The sequence below is a fragment of the Megalops cyprinoides genome, chromosome 19 (genome assembly GCF_013368585.1).
Source record: "Megalops cyprinoides isolate fMegCyp1 chromosome 19, fMegCyp1.pri, whole genome shotgun sequence".
Classification (NCBI taxonomy): Eukaryota; Metazoa; Chordata; class Actinopteri; order Elopiformes; family Megalopidae; genus Megalops; species Megalops cyprinoides.
Genome location: NC_050601.1, coordinates 15,917,383 through 15,931,163, shown reverse-complemented (window position 1 = coordinate 15,931,163; position 13,781 = coordinate 15,917,383). Strand labels below are relative to the sequence as shown.

Below are 13,781 nucleotides of genomic sequence, written 5' to 3'. Positions count from 1 at the left end.
CCTTCATTTACTATATCCATACTAAGTGAAATATCTAGCTATGTGTAAACGTTTGCCCACAGAATTTTTCTGATAGTCATTTTTAAAGCATCCATGCAATGTGAATACCACTAAAGAACCTGTTTAAGAAAGAGTTGGACAGGTGCACACTAGTCCGCAGTCCTTAATTGACAGAAAAAATATATCTAAGGACGAATATGGTGTTATCTGAACTTAAATTACCAATGAGCATAATACTAAAGGGAAATGATTCTGTCCAATCATGGATGGCGGCGATAGGGGCTGCTGCCAAGCTTGTTCCAGGATGTGTCTCCCTGTGGTGATGGTCCAGTGTGACACACAGCCACTAACAGCCACACCAGCAGAAAGCTTAAATGCAGCAGCCATGGTCTAATGACATTCCATGCTGGTTCTCATTGTTTCCATGCTATTACCCTGTGCCTTAGCAACTGCTGCTGTATCACTTACATCTCTGTGAAGCACAGACTTTGTGTACTATATATGCCCAGGAGCAGGCAGAAGGGCTTTTTGCTTCCGCCCTCTCGACAACAGCCTCCCAACCTTTTGTGTTGCAGTGCAGAAGATGATTTCCATTTAACAAGAATGTTGAATTTAATGTGCAATGCCAAGGCGATTAGCCAAGACGTTACTGATGTTTTTCCTATTTTTTATTGCCTAAATCTCACAGGCCAGGAACCGAACACTAGAGGCCTGACAGAGAGAAAATAGTGCTGTAAATGCTTGAAAATAAACACTGAACACTAACATACCAATTAAACACCCATCTGGCATTTCCACAGCAAGCCCTTTTAAAAGAGCCTATTTAAACTTAATTACTGGTCACAAATGTGTGTAAATGTATTGCATTTCCAGACTGGGCGGTAGGGGGGGGTTGGGGGTGGGGTGCAAGCTCACTTGGCTCAAGATCACCTCTTTTGTAAGGTGAGGAAAATAGACTTGCAGAGTATGGGCTGGTACTCACACTACTCAGGTTCACCTCGCCCTTGCCCCTGTTGGAAAACTGGTTGGTCAGGTGGTACAGCACCGTCCGTCCCTGCTTACGCGCCTCGTTGAAGTGAGAACCACTGGGCTTCCTGATCTGCTGCCTGCCGTCTGGAAGAGAAAGAGTGGGGTTGATCATTTCAGCTGGGACAGACAGAAGGGCTCAATCATTTATCATATGACAGGCTAAATCCTGCAGCTCCAGCTCGTGTATGCATTATTGTTGAATCTATCACCACTGAAAGGCTAACAGCTTCCTCACCTGTCAAGTTATTGACTTTACTGCTGACGAAGTTCACTGTGCCATGCTCAATTATTGTACATCTAAATTGATTCATTTGCCAGGTGCTCCTGCCCAGAGTTACTTACGCAGTGTAAGTGCATATAATAATAAATCATGAAAACCAGTACATGCAGAAAACATTAGGCCATGTCTGAGTAAGTGTCAAAACGTCACACAGCGTCAAAATGTCACACAATGTAACCATATTAACTAGAGTCAATATACTGTAACAATCCATGCAAGAGTAATACCCCTTAAGTACAATACAAGATGTTTAGACTTAAGTGCTACAATAACTGGATATGGAAGCAGAGATGCAGTATGGCATCCCTCCCTAGTTGTAAACTGGCATTGAAGTTTTTGGAGGAAAAAGATCTACCAAAAATAAAACGTATGATAACTAATGCTTTAAAATAACTGGGCTTCTTTTTGCCATAGATATTGTGGTATGAGTAGTCTCCAAAATAGACATTGACTCATGAGAAGCCTCTGAGCTGTGAGTCCTACCTTCTTTTGTGCCATTGTGATGGCTTTTGCCATATGTTTCACTGATGTCCTTGAAGGAGAACAGGAAGAGGACCACCTCACCCTTCTCATTCTTGATTGGGACAATGTCCAGCAAGCACCAAAAAGGGTTTGCTGGAAAGGGCACAAGCAAAAACTTTGAAAACCATGAGGTTTTGTACTTGCTTTTAGGTCTAATGTCTAAAAAATACCATCTTGACATTTTCTGTCATCTGTATTTACCAAACTGCACATAACTTGTGGAGAACATTACTTACTATGGAATGAATCACAGCTGTGCATGAACCAACAGATTATTTCCAGTTACCTTCACACACAATTCCCTTGAAATTCAGAGGTGACAGACCTCTATGGCTTTCTCATTATAGCCATACATAAATGATGAAGTGAAAATTTGTTTTAAAAAGTCAAGACCTAGCCCAACACAAGGCTGAAATGGTGTTGAGCACATTCTCCACAGACACTGGCTGCCTCATTATAAGTCCGTTCAGGGTTGGCTTGGCAGACACAGAAAGTACAGACATCTCTTGGCCCTGGCTTTAACCTATGGCAGCTCATTAAATCCTCCTCTGAGGAAAACAACTGACAGGACTGTAAGCAGTGCTATCAGCATTCACTGGCTACTATTTCCACTGTACACCTTGGGAGGACACTGAAGCCACTCTACAACCTACAACTACAATTCTGGGACAGCCAGGATTCTGCAGTCTATTAAGTCCATTCATCAGCTGAGCAGTTAACGTACAGTGTGTAATGTCACAGTCTTTAATAAGTGATGTTATATTTCCACCTTTAAGAATCAGGCTGGGATCTACACTTGGACTCTTGTCAGTAGTTTTTGGTTTTGAATCTGCAAGACCAGATCAGCTTTCCATGTGTAAATAAATAAGATGAAGGACAAGGGGAATAAACCCAATAGTTGTACACCTCTTCTTCAACAATGTTTGTATTTTGTGTTTCAAGACTTAACTCCAGAAAAGTGTTTGAAAAGTACTGTATTTCAGAAAAGACCAGACGTTCATTTTAATTCAAGCATGTATCATTTCACACACCACATCTTTTGAAAAGATCACAACTGTTCGGAATGAACTCAGGACAGGACAAACTGCCAAGAGAGCAAAAGATGTCTAGCATAAATGAACAATTTAGGGCAGGCCCCTCACCATTCTTCTTATAGAACTTGACTTCTGCCTGGTACTCGCGTTGCCCCTCGAGGGCCTTTTTCATCTCCTGGGTGACTTGCTCGCTGGTCTCCGGCCCGTACAGGAAGCGGCAGCTGCAGTTCTTCTGCATGACCTCGGTGCGTGCGAAGCCCGTGAGCTCACAGAAGCCGTCGGAGCAGTACACGATGGGGAAGCCGCGGTGCCCCTGCGCATTGCCCAGCAGGAAGTTGCTGTCTGTGGAAACCCAAAAGCAACAGAGAAGGAGCGGTTGCTTGGTGTTGGTTTGCAGTGGGGGCCTGCTGAAGAAAACAAAATCTAATCTAATCAAATGTAAAATCATACCATCTATTGAAAGCTGAAGGTCACATACAAGGCTATGCACAAGATGATATAAAAAGTTGAAGAGGAAATTAAATATCAGAAGTGCCTTCAGTATAGTAATATGCTAAAACTCCCCGTGTTCACGCTAACAGATTGACCCCTCAGAACAGGAAACCTCATGATGGATAGATCCAGTCATCCCTGGGGATGGTTATCACATTATAAATGCTACTGACCCACATCAACATGATGCAAAAAAATATTCAAGTTCATGTCCAGGAAACGAAGCATTATCATGCTTATGAAATGTTACCAATAACTCATACTGCAAATAATTGGAACCCTTGCGTGGGTGCGGTGACCTGTACCATACACCTGCTAATGCATCCCGGCTTCGCTCATTAGACGGTGCACCTGAATCTGTTCCCGCAGACATCAGAGCAGCCTCTGAAGAGCGGCCAATTTTCAGAGGTCTGACAGATCAGAGAGAGAGGGCTGACGGAGCCTGCTGCCCAAGGTGCTCGACAGGGCCATTGTGCACTGCATATGAATGAAGTCAGGTTTCATAAGCACCTCGCTGTCCTGCTTCAAAGCTTGTGTACACCACCGAGGAATGCATCTAGAATTGTGCAACTTCAACTCGCTTCTCTAAACATGTCACTGATTACACAGAGTGTAGGCTTCTGTCCCTTTGATGTAAATTCATATATTTGGTCTGGCTGCATTTAAGGAGGTTGATTATATAACCTATATATTATTAGGATAGCTGGTATGTCAGTAGGTATGGGGTATAGGTATGGGGTATAGGGATACTCCATATCAATATAGTACCAAGAGTGGGGCCATTTTTAGGGTTATCCTACAGAAATAACCACATACACCCAGATATCTTGAGTCACTATAAATATTTACCTGTGTGCCTCATCTGAGCACAGAGAATTGAGATACAACAATATACAGTCACCCATTTTGCTCTTTCTTAATCATCTTTTCACTACTCTCCGTGTTATTTTTCTTGCTGCATTATATCATTTGAAATCCTCCAGTATTCAAAATAACAGCTCTAACCATTGGTCTATCCTATATACATCCAAGAGCAACATGTCTTCGTTGTAACCAATTATAAGTCAAAGACAACAGTGACATGCTGCATTATTATATTCACTTAAGGGTACAGCCAATAAAGATGACACATGTGATGCAGTTGCAGCCAATAGGACAAAACAGGGTAAGGATGTGATGGCCACTATCTTTGTTGTACATGAACTCCAACTAGCTAGCTAACTACATAAATTACCTGAAGGAAGTAGTATTGCTAATAAAAAATATAATATCAAACTGAACAAGATTACATTTTTAACATACTCTTCTTAAGATTATTTATTCAAAAACAGCATTGTATTGTATGTTGCCTCTACCAGTATATCCTAGTAAATGGTTCTGTTGACATAATTTGACAAAATTACTTGTAGAGATTCACACTGAAAAATAACTGACACTCTCCTACACTGGTTTACTCCAGTTCAGATATTGTTATACATACAAATTCCATTCTTTGAAATTTATAGGCTGTTCCCATGGCAACATGAAAACACATTGCACTTAAGCTGCAGTGAAGAGGGTATTGCATAAAGGCAAATAAAATAATCTTAGAGATTAGGTTTTGTATAAGAGCAGGAGGTAAAAATGTACCGTGACTTTCTCACAAACCCTCTTGTCTCACTTGAACTGCTGCACTTTAAATGTTTTGTCTGGTAGCAGTAGTCCTTCTTTTGCAAGGTTTCGTTGTGTGCCGTTATGTTCTTACGGGAGAGAGAGAAGTCTGTGAAGGTTACTGTGTAAAAGCCAGAGAAAGAAGGAATCGCAAGCAGGTGTGAACTGAATGTGCTGTAACCCAGCAAAGACATGGCAGCACTTGCACTTATCAGGAAAGCAAGCCATCCGCTAAGGTGTATCAGCATTACAAATTCATTCAATTACATATACATTGGATAATTCATAATTCATAGGTAGCGATTGCAGTCTTGCTCAATTACACGGAAAATACAGCAATATACTGCACATGTTTCAGAAGGTCTCAATAATCTGCTAGTTTCTCTTCTTTCAAAACACATTGTGTGGCTCTCATGCAAATAACTGCCCACACATTACATTAACATACAGGCAGATTAGGCAGATTCTCTGTCTGTCAGACAGGGCACAAAATGTATAATGTGGTCATCCTCAAGATTAAACTCAACTCCCAAAGTCTGAGGAGGAGAGATGCGGTGCTTCATGTGCTGTTATCTAGGTGGGGGGGGGCTCTGGGCTTTATTTCTCCTTCCCCTTTCAGGGAATGCTAGGGGGGGGCACAACAGCAGTGAGTCACAACACCCACTGCCAACGCCCACTGTTCTCTGTCAAAATTACAGACACAGAGCAAACCGCACAGGGAACCCACATCGTCCACAGACAGCCGCTGTGTGAGCCGCACAGCTGCGTATGTACAGGGGCTGCAGTCACAGTCTGTTCTCCAAGTGACAGACGGATCTAACATTTCTAAGAGATTTTACTCTCATGCATGCCCAGCCATGCCTTTAAGTTACATGGTCCTGCAGTGAAGAACTGTTAGCATTGTAATACATGGGTCAGAGTTGTAATATTGTCTGGGACTTGAGATTAAAGCTTGAGATAAATCAACACCTTTAAAAATGATTATTTAAAAACCAAAAAAATTTGTAAGAGGTAAAAATGTAAACCATGTTTTTTGGAGAGGATTTTACTTGTACATTCACAACGATTTGAAAACATTGCACAGTTAACCCTCAGGAAATGACAGTTTCCTACTGTCTAGTCACTTTTAATGTTATCAATAATGCAGGAATTGAAATATACAAATAAATTCAAAAATTCCAGAAAACACAATATTGCATCTCAAATGGATTTTATGTGGACATATTTACAAATTATGTGTGTCAATGAGCAGATGCTCTTAGCCAGAGCGACTTCCTTCCTCAATTGATTCTGAATTGGCTTTCAGACTCCAGTCAAACTCCAGAATCTGACTGTAGAGGAAAGAGCTGAACAGTTCTACTGGCTACTGAATAAATGTACTAAAGCATTTAGCTTCATTAATAGATCATCCAGAAATGTGATGTATGATGTGTTGGGGAGAGGTAGAGGTGCTGCAGTAAGAGCCTTACATTTCCCTTCTTGGCGGAAATTGGTATTCCAGGAGGAGACCAGCCCAATGTTGCATTTTCACTGCAGGCAATTAGCCAGCCATTTCCTTTTATGACCTTTGCTTTCAATTCAACCATTGTTGGACAACAGAGAGGGCCATCAAGGTAAAAGTTGCCGTTATCATTGCTGTTCACAAAGGCAGGGAGCAAAAATACACCCTGTCCTTATCTGAGTGCACAGCTGTATGCTGGGAATACATTTCTAGGAAGAGTTCAATTCATCGCTCGCTGTGTGCTGTACATGTAGGAGTCCCTGTTGGCATGGCGATACACTGTTCATGCCTTAATAAGAAACCCCCTTCCCCCAAGAGCGACCGTCAACCAGACACAAACAAATGACTCTTGGAGGTGATTCTACTGCCCATTGAGAGAAATGAACATAATTGCCCCAAATTATACTAGTTTTCACTGAAAGGACTCAGAGTTCAACATAGAGGATCCATCTGAAACTGACAGCCAATAAGCTCTTAATCCTTGTAGGATTATAGGCAGTAAAATTTGTGACCTAAGTACTGTGACAGGCCTGTTTGCCATGTCACAAGGGGGAACATTTCTGCTTGTTGAAACATAGCGCTGTTAGCCGGGGAGGAGAATGAACCATTTTGTCAAATGAGTCAAATGACAACCTCTGCATGAAGCAGCAGTGGCAACTTTTTTGTGCTGCATTCGTTATAAACTCTGTCATAAATAATGTTCTATCATAAATTGTCATAAATTCTGCCTAGTATGGTTTTAGCCCCGCTAGTGTTGGCTACAATGTGTCATGCAGCCTCATGCCTATGGTTTAAAGTAAGAGCACTATTGTGTTACCTTTTCTATCCAGTTTTCATGTAGCCACATATATAAGGGGTTTTATGAACATAAATCATTGGATTAATTCTTACTTCTGCAGCACATTACAACATAATGTGGGACATTCTGAGGAGAGACTAGCAACAGACAAAGTAAGTATGTTGAGCTACCTGTGCACATCAGCTAACTTGATTTGGATAAACTAAGAGCAGACATCTCGCTAGGAGCAGGGCTTGTAACCAAAAGGTTGCTGGTTCAATTCCCCACTCAGTCACTGTTGCTGTACCCCTGGGCAAGGTAACTAACCCAGAATTGCCTTAAATATCTAGCTGTATAAATGGATAATATGTAAAAAATGTAACTTATATAAGTTGCTCTGGATAAAAGCATCTGCTAAATGTCAATAGTGTAGTGTGTAGTGTTGCTAGGTGGTAATCAGCAGATCATAACTGGATGAAGCTGAATCTATGAAGGTCGGATTTGTTTTCTCTGGCTATCTGCTACTAAAAGCTTCATAAAAAGATGAAGAAGTTCTGTAACTGATAGATCTGCAGGGCAAGAAATTGTTCAGTGAGGATGGCAGCTGCAGGAACGGTCATGCAATAACAGTTTCAGACTTCGTTTTCACTGCATTGGGTTGCCATAGTGATATGTAAAAAAACACATTTCAAAGCTCTCATATCTGTGAGGTTACCAGGATACTGTCCCTGGTTAAAAAAGGAAATGATAAAAATAAACATTCAACCAGTTATACTGAAATTGTTAGTACTATGTAACTATTGCATTTTTAAGAGTACTGAAGCAGACATGGTGGTCACTTGCCTCAACAGGGTCTTTTCACACTGTAAGATTAATGGACTAAAGCACGAATTCCTAATAATCTCTGTGCAATTTCTGATCTACAAAAATGAATTCTAATGACAAGCAACGCTTATTTTCAAAGACACCTCATGTCTTGTGTAACTCAAACACTGAACTAGAATCCAGATTAGAGGGAACCGTGTTGGAATGTAATACACGGATATTTTGTTCAGCATGAGAATTTAGTTCATATTTTTTCCTGACAGGATATCAGTGCTGTACTGTGCTCAGGTTCTGCGATCCATACTCTCCACTGCAGTTTGTAAAACATTTGAGACAATGGACCTTGTAATAAAAGCTAAACGAATAAGAGCTTATTATTGCAGTGTTTATTAACTTGATCAATGTCTGAACTATTCCCAAAATTTACACGAGGGCCCTCAAAAACATCACCCTCAGAAACGAGATGGGAGAGACATACCCGAGCGATTAAATCGGAGGGAGTTCCTCTCGCAGTCACCCAGTTCATTGCAGTGATAAGTGATAATCAATGTCTCTGTGGAGCAGCGCTGAGCTCCAACAGTGAGAGAATGAAAAGGTAGCGCGAGCAGGTTCCTAACCATGGACCAGAGCCACGGTTAGGAACCTGCTCGCGCTACCTTTTCAGGAGAGGCATTAAAAAGGGAAGATTATAATAATTATAATCATGGATGGTTTCATTATTAGTGCACTGATGATTCTCTAGCGAGTTGAAGCATATAATCAGCTGGAGCTTTGTGACTTCTCCTGGTTTAATTGGAACCAGACTCCGCCTACTCTGCTTTCCTCATACAACTTAATTAGTGGTATTACCTTCAAACTTCACCATCGCTATAATACCACCATACTGAAAATCCAACGTATTGGGTAATAAACTGATGTGGAGCAAATCAAGTCTACATCACACACCTCATGTTCAAAGTACTAGCCTAAGGAGGATATAACCGTCTTAGATGAGAGACTCCACAGAGATCGCTGAGGTTCCCCGATGCCACTGCCATTACAATTAGTGAGAGCTAATTGTGGAGTGATATCTAATCTGTTTACCACACGGCACACAAAGGGGACAATGGCTAATTTCTGCCATGGCTGGAGCATCCCTGAGATATATGGTCACCATGACAACGTGTGAACTAGTCCATAGACATTTGCATACTCTGGTCCAGATATCTTCAAGATAGTGCTGTCCCTTGCAGTGGTTCTGATCTGGGGGGGTCAGGGTACGTGGTCACCCATTGAATTGAAGGGACAGAAAGCAACGACTTTAAAATGAGAGTCATTAAATTTTAATTTATTGAGGAGAATGTGAGTCTTGTGAGCTGAAAGTAAATGTGATTGGCTCCATGATTTGCAAATAAAACAGAAGACACCATTGCTGAATGGTGTCAGTCTGTGTTCTGTGTGCTGTCAACATCAAAGGTCATTTTCCCAAAATCCATTCAGATCAGGCAGCTGCAATTAACTGCTCTCCAATCAAGGGTTAAAAGGGAATATTAGCTGCTATATCCTGCTCTCCAATCAAGGGTTAAAAGGGAATATTAATAGGGGAATATTTATTTATATCTCATTTCTCTTGGATTGCTGCTCAGCACATGTGGAATGATTTACCCAGGGGAACCCATTAGCAGCTGGTCCCACCAATATCTATAAGAAACATCCCATATGAGTGTTTTCCCAGGGGCAGCTCTGGCCAAACTGAACTGACCTGACTCACTGACTCATTGACACAATCAGCCACAGTAGAAATTAGAAAGGTTTCACTGCCATAGCCTGTGAACAAAAATTGGACCAAGACCAAGAGAAAGAGCCCTAGTCTGAATCCAAGATTGAGACAGAGACCATTTGAGTGCATGACTGATAAAGACCAATCCACCCTTAAGCATGGTCTCTATGCATCTTCATGTGCATATTACAACATACATATTCTATAAGATGAACATCATAACCTAAAAGCACTCTATTGCGGCTCATCTTTGAAATTCACCACAAGAGTCATGTATAGAGAAGATGTGGAATATCTAGATAATAGATGTGGAATGAAACATATTAATGAAGGGCTTATAATATCAGTGCATAGCAATAAAAATAAGAAGACATAAAATTACCCTTAGAATAAGTACTATAGCACACGTACCTTGATAAACCTGATTAGACCTTGATACATGTTTTATAGAACATCAGTATTACACACAGGATAGATACTGTAATTGAGTTTAATGCACATTTTCAACTCCACCGGAGACCTTGAGTCCTAATATTGGAGCATACTCACATTGTTTGCAAAGACAAGTGCAATCGACTGAGTTTAGCAGCAACTTTGCAATACACAATTAACACTGCATAAATATGTGTGGGCGAGTGTGTTAGTGTGGCACTGGGCTCTTGATGACAGTGCTTCCATTCTGTCTCTAGGAGAAGTTGCCGGAATGTTCTGTGCAAAGAAACAAGATTCTCTCAACAGACGGGAGTAAACAACCCTGCGTCCATTTCATTCAGATTGCATATTCTGCATATTCACTCAGAAGCGTGAGCTGAGCAACATGAATAAAATTCTCAAAAAAATCAGTTCCAATCTTGATATCATCCCATTCAGTAGATGTTAATTTCCATGCAATCAACGAGTGAAGGTTGTGTGTGATGTGGTTATAGCTGTACTTTAATTTGGCTTGGAGTCTGACAAAGGGATTGCACACGGCTGTGGGCCAAGATTGTTAACATCATAAACAGGGAAAAGAAATAGATAGGGGTAGATGGGTGGAGGAGAGGTGCCCTGAACAGCTGCCGAAAGGAAGTGATAAGTGAGATTTTTATAGTTGTGGGCAGGACCGGTTTGTCTAGATTTGGTTAATTGCATAGGGATTGTCTGATAATTCTTCTCCCTAATCTTTGCCTGGAACTTATAGTCATTGTGTGGAAATGCAACAAATGTGTGCCTCTAACTACGGGACACATTTGGGTGGATTTTAAGTGAAAGGGTTTACCATTGGATATTGTTAGTGGCTGATGTCAAATTAATGTCCTGTTTTAAGGAAAAACAAGCAGATGTGGGATATAGTGGTAAAGGGACTGGACTACCCCATAGGTTGTAGTTTTAAATCTCAGATGGGGCACTACTGCTGACCTCTTGAGTAAGGTGGTTAACTTGATCTGCTTCATTCGATATCTCGCTGAATAAATGGGTATATCATGAGTTACAAGTCACAGTTAACAAGGTTTTTATATGTAACATAAGTCACCATATTATGTCACTATGAACAAGGGTGCCTGCAAAGCAAGATAAAAATTATAAAGATAATAAATATCTGAGTAATTCCTAAACTCAAAAATACAGAGATTAATTGCCTAGCTGTGTTTTTATCTCTTCTTTGATTGTGCCAGAGAGGTTCACCATTAATGGAGTGATGCATGACAACCCACGTTAGTAACAAACAAAAATGGCTCAAACAAAAAGGCGATGTTCAGTCCTTCTTCTCAAAAAGGAGATTAGAGAGAGGATTATCGAAAAGAAAACACGCTGGCCTCCGAGGATGTTTTGGCAAACGGATTTTTTTTTTTTTTTTTGCTGTGTTGAAAAAAAAAAGATCAAACCACACAGCAGCCCCAATGTCACCCATCGTGTCTGTCTGGGGATTCACATCTCAGCCTCGTCAGCTGTCACTGTGTTACAGTATGTGTGTTGCCCACAGAACTGTAGAGATCCGGTGCACGGCCTTCTAACATTTACCTTTTGTCATTCCAGTGGCCTTACCACAGGTTTTATCTGTGTTTGCTTTATCCTCACAATCGTGTTTTTTTTTTTTTTAAAGTTGTGCGAGATACCTTGGTTTAGCTACCATAATCTGGCCCATTTCAGTCTCATACACACACACCTGTGACCTAAATGCAGATGTGTGTACTGTGTATTAATACAGTATACTATTACCCCTGACTATACTATACTACTATGCGATAGGGCAGCAACAGCCGTTCTAGTTAGTCCTGTTTGGACCATGTATCTGGTGTGGCTGTTGATTCAGTTTGGTAAATAAATGCATGCTAAGAACATGCATGCATGTCTTTGTGTGTTCTACTGTGTAATAATTTTAGTTGTGTAGTTTAGTTTATTTGAGTACAGACTGCTCTCACAGCTGTGTTGAAATGTGTGTATGTGCAACAGACTATGGCACACTTACCAACCCAGCAACAGTCTGTGATTTTGTAGCCTTTAACACCTAATTTGTAGATTTAGCTAAATTGGGGGAGAATTTAGGGTATGTTTCACAGATAAAAGGTTTTAATAACAATGATAATAATAATTATATTAAATTAATAATACAATTGTCAGTCCACTCAATGAAATTTCTTTGTATGCAGTGCAATCACAACTCAGGTCCTTGTAAATACATGATGGCTACACAACAATTCATTTGTCCAATTAGTGGTAGTCTTTGACTTCCTTCCCCGTTTCCCAGTTCCTCTTGATGTTGCTTCTACTGCTCTTTCTGTGGTACACACTATTGTCTGTGTTGTATTTACATTTAATACTACACAATCTGTCCTTTGTAAATTTCCACTGCAGATATTCCAACTACACGTGAAGGCAATTGCAAATTCTGAAAAGACATTTTTGCAAAGAAAGAAAGTGGGTTTGAAGACGCAGCTGTCAGGCAGTGTATTGTGGTTGTTTGTGATTTCCAGGATTATTCTGAAGTACCTACTCTGCATAATGTTTAGAGATGAACTGTAAATTGAAAAAAAAAGATCCTTACAAAGGGAGTTTACCGAATGCTGTGTGAACAGGGAACATATTCTCTGACGTTCAGATGAAATAAATTCCTCTCAATATAAATCTACTCTGCTCACATGGATATGGTTAAGCGAAGTGACACTTAGGTAGGTACCCACAATTGCAACCCACTTTCGACATTCAGATTCACACGAGTGAAGGACCAATGCAGCCTGACCATATAGGAACAAACTTCATGTAATCTTTCCCATTATTGGGGAGTGGGAGAAAAGGCTTGGGACGCCGGAGGGTACTTACGAGTTCCATCGAACCGGGTGGCGATGGTGTCCAAGAAAGTGTTCTGGGGAGCCAGCAGACCCTTCATCACTGGCATCTTGGCCTGGGTCAGGAAGCCTCAGTGGTTTCCATAGAATTACTCCTTTCTGAGAGAGGGGGTCCCACAAGGGGGGTCCCACAGGACACTTTCACACCAGAATAACAGATATACTACAACTGGAAGCAGTCCCCCCCTACTCCTCGTGCTGTCCAGGCTGTCCTCACATCGTTCTCCGCTGTTGCTCACAGAGATCAGCCGAAATGACCCCAGCACATTTCACTCAGCTGGCAAGAGATGACAGAGTCCACAGCCCTATTAAGCCCACTGATGCTCACTTCCACACAAGGATCCCTGTACCTGACATCTCTGGCATTGTAATTACCCTCCCTCTCTCGCTGAAAGCCTGGTTGAGCAGAGCGATTGAGTCTTCTCCAGTTTTCTCTTTCTGCCTCACTCCCCCCCCCTCTGTCTACTCCTCCACTCCCACTTTTATCTACTCCTGATCCTCTAGTTTTCAGCCAATAAGACTCAATGTTCGTTCTTCCCTGTAGCAGCCTATCCTCATTTTAGTGATACTGGAGGAGGCAGACAT

General features: G+C 41.2%; 1 protein-coding gene across 1 annotated transcript in view; it reads right to left on the bottom strand.

The window, feature by feature from the left end:
- The window catches only part of LOC118794638 (potassium voltage-gated channel subfamily H member 4-like), a 29,337-nt gene extending 15,953 nt beyond the window's left edge, over positions 1-13,384 (bottom strand). Inside the window, exons 1-4 of the mRNA XM_036552891.1 lie at positions 13,171-13,384; positions 2,974-3,207; positions 1,756-1,924; positions 983-1,094 (exon numbers count right to left, since the gene is read on the bottom strand). Coding sequence (XP_036408784.1) covers positions 983-1,094; positions 1,756-1,924; positions 2,974-3,207; positions 13,171-13,246 — 591 coding nt within the window. The 5' untranslated portion in view covers positions 13,247-13,384. The remainder of the gene's footprint in view (positions 1-982; positions 1,095-1,755; positions 1,925-2,973; positions 3,208-13,170) is intronic.
- Positions 13,385-13,781: the final 397 nt, after the last annotated feature.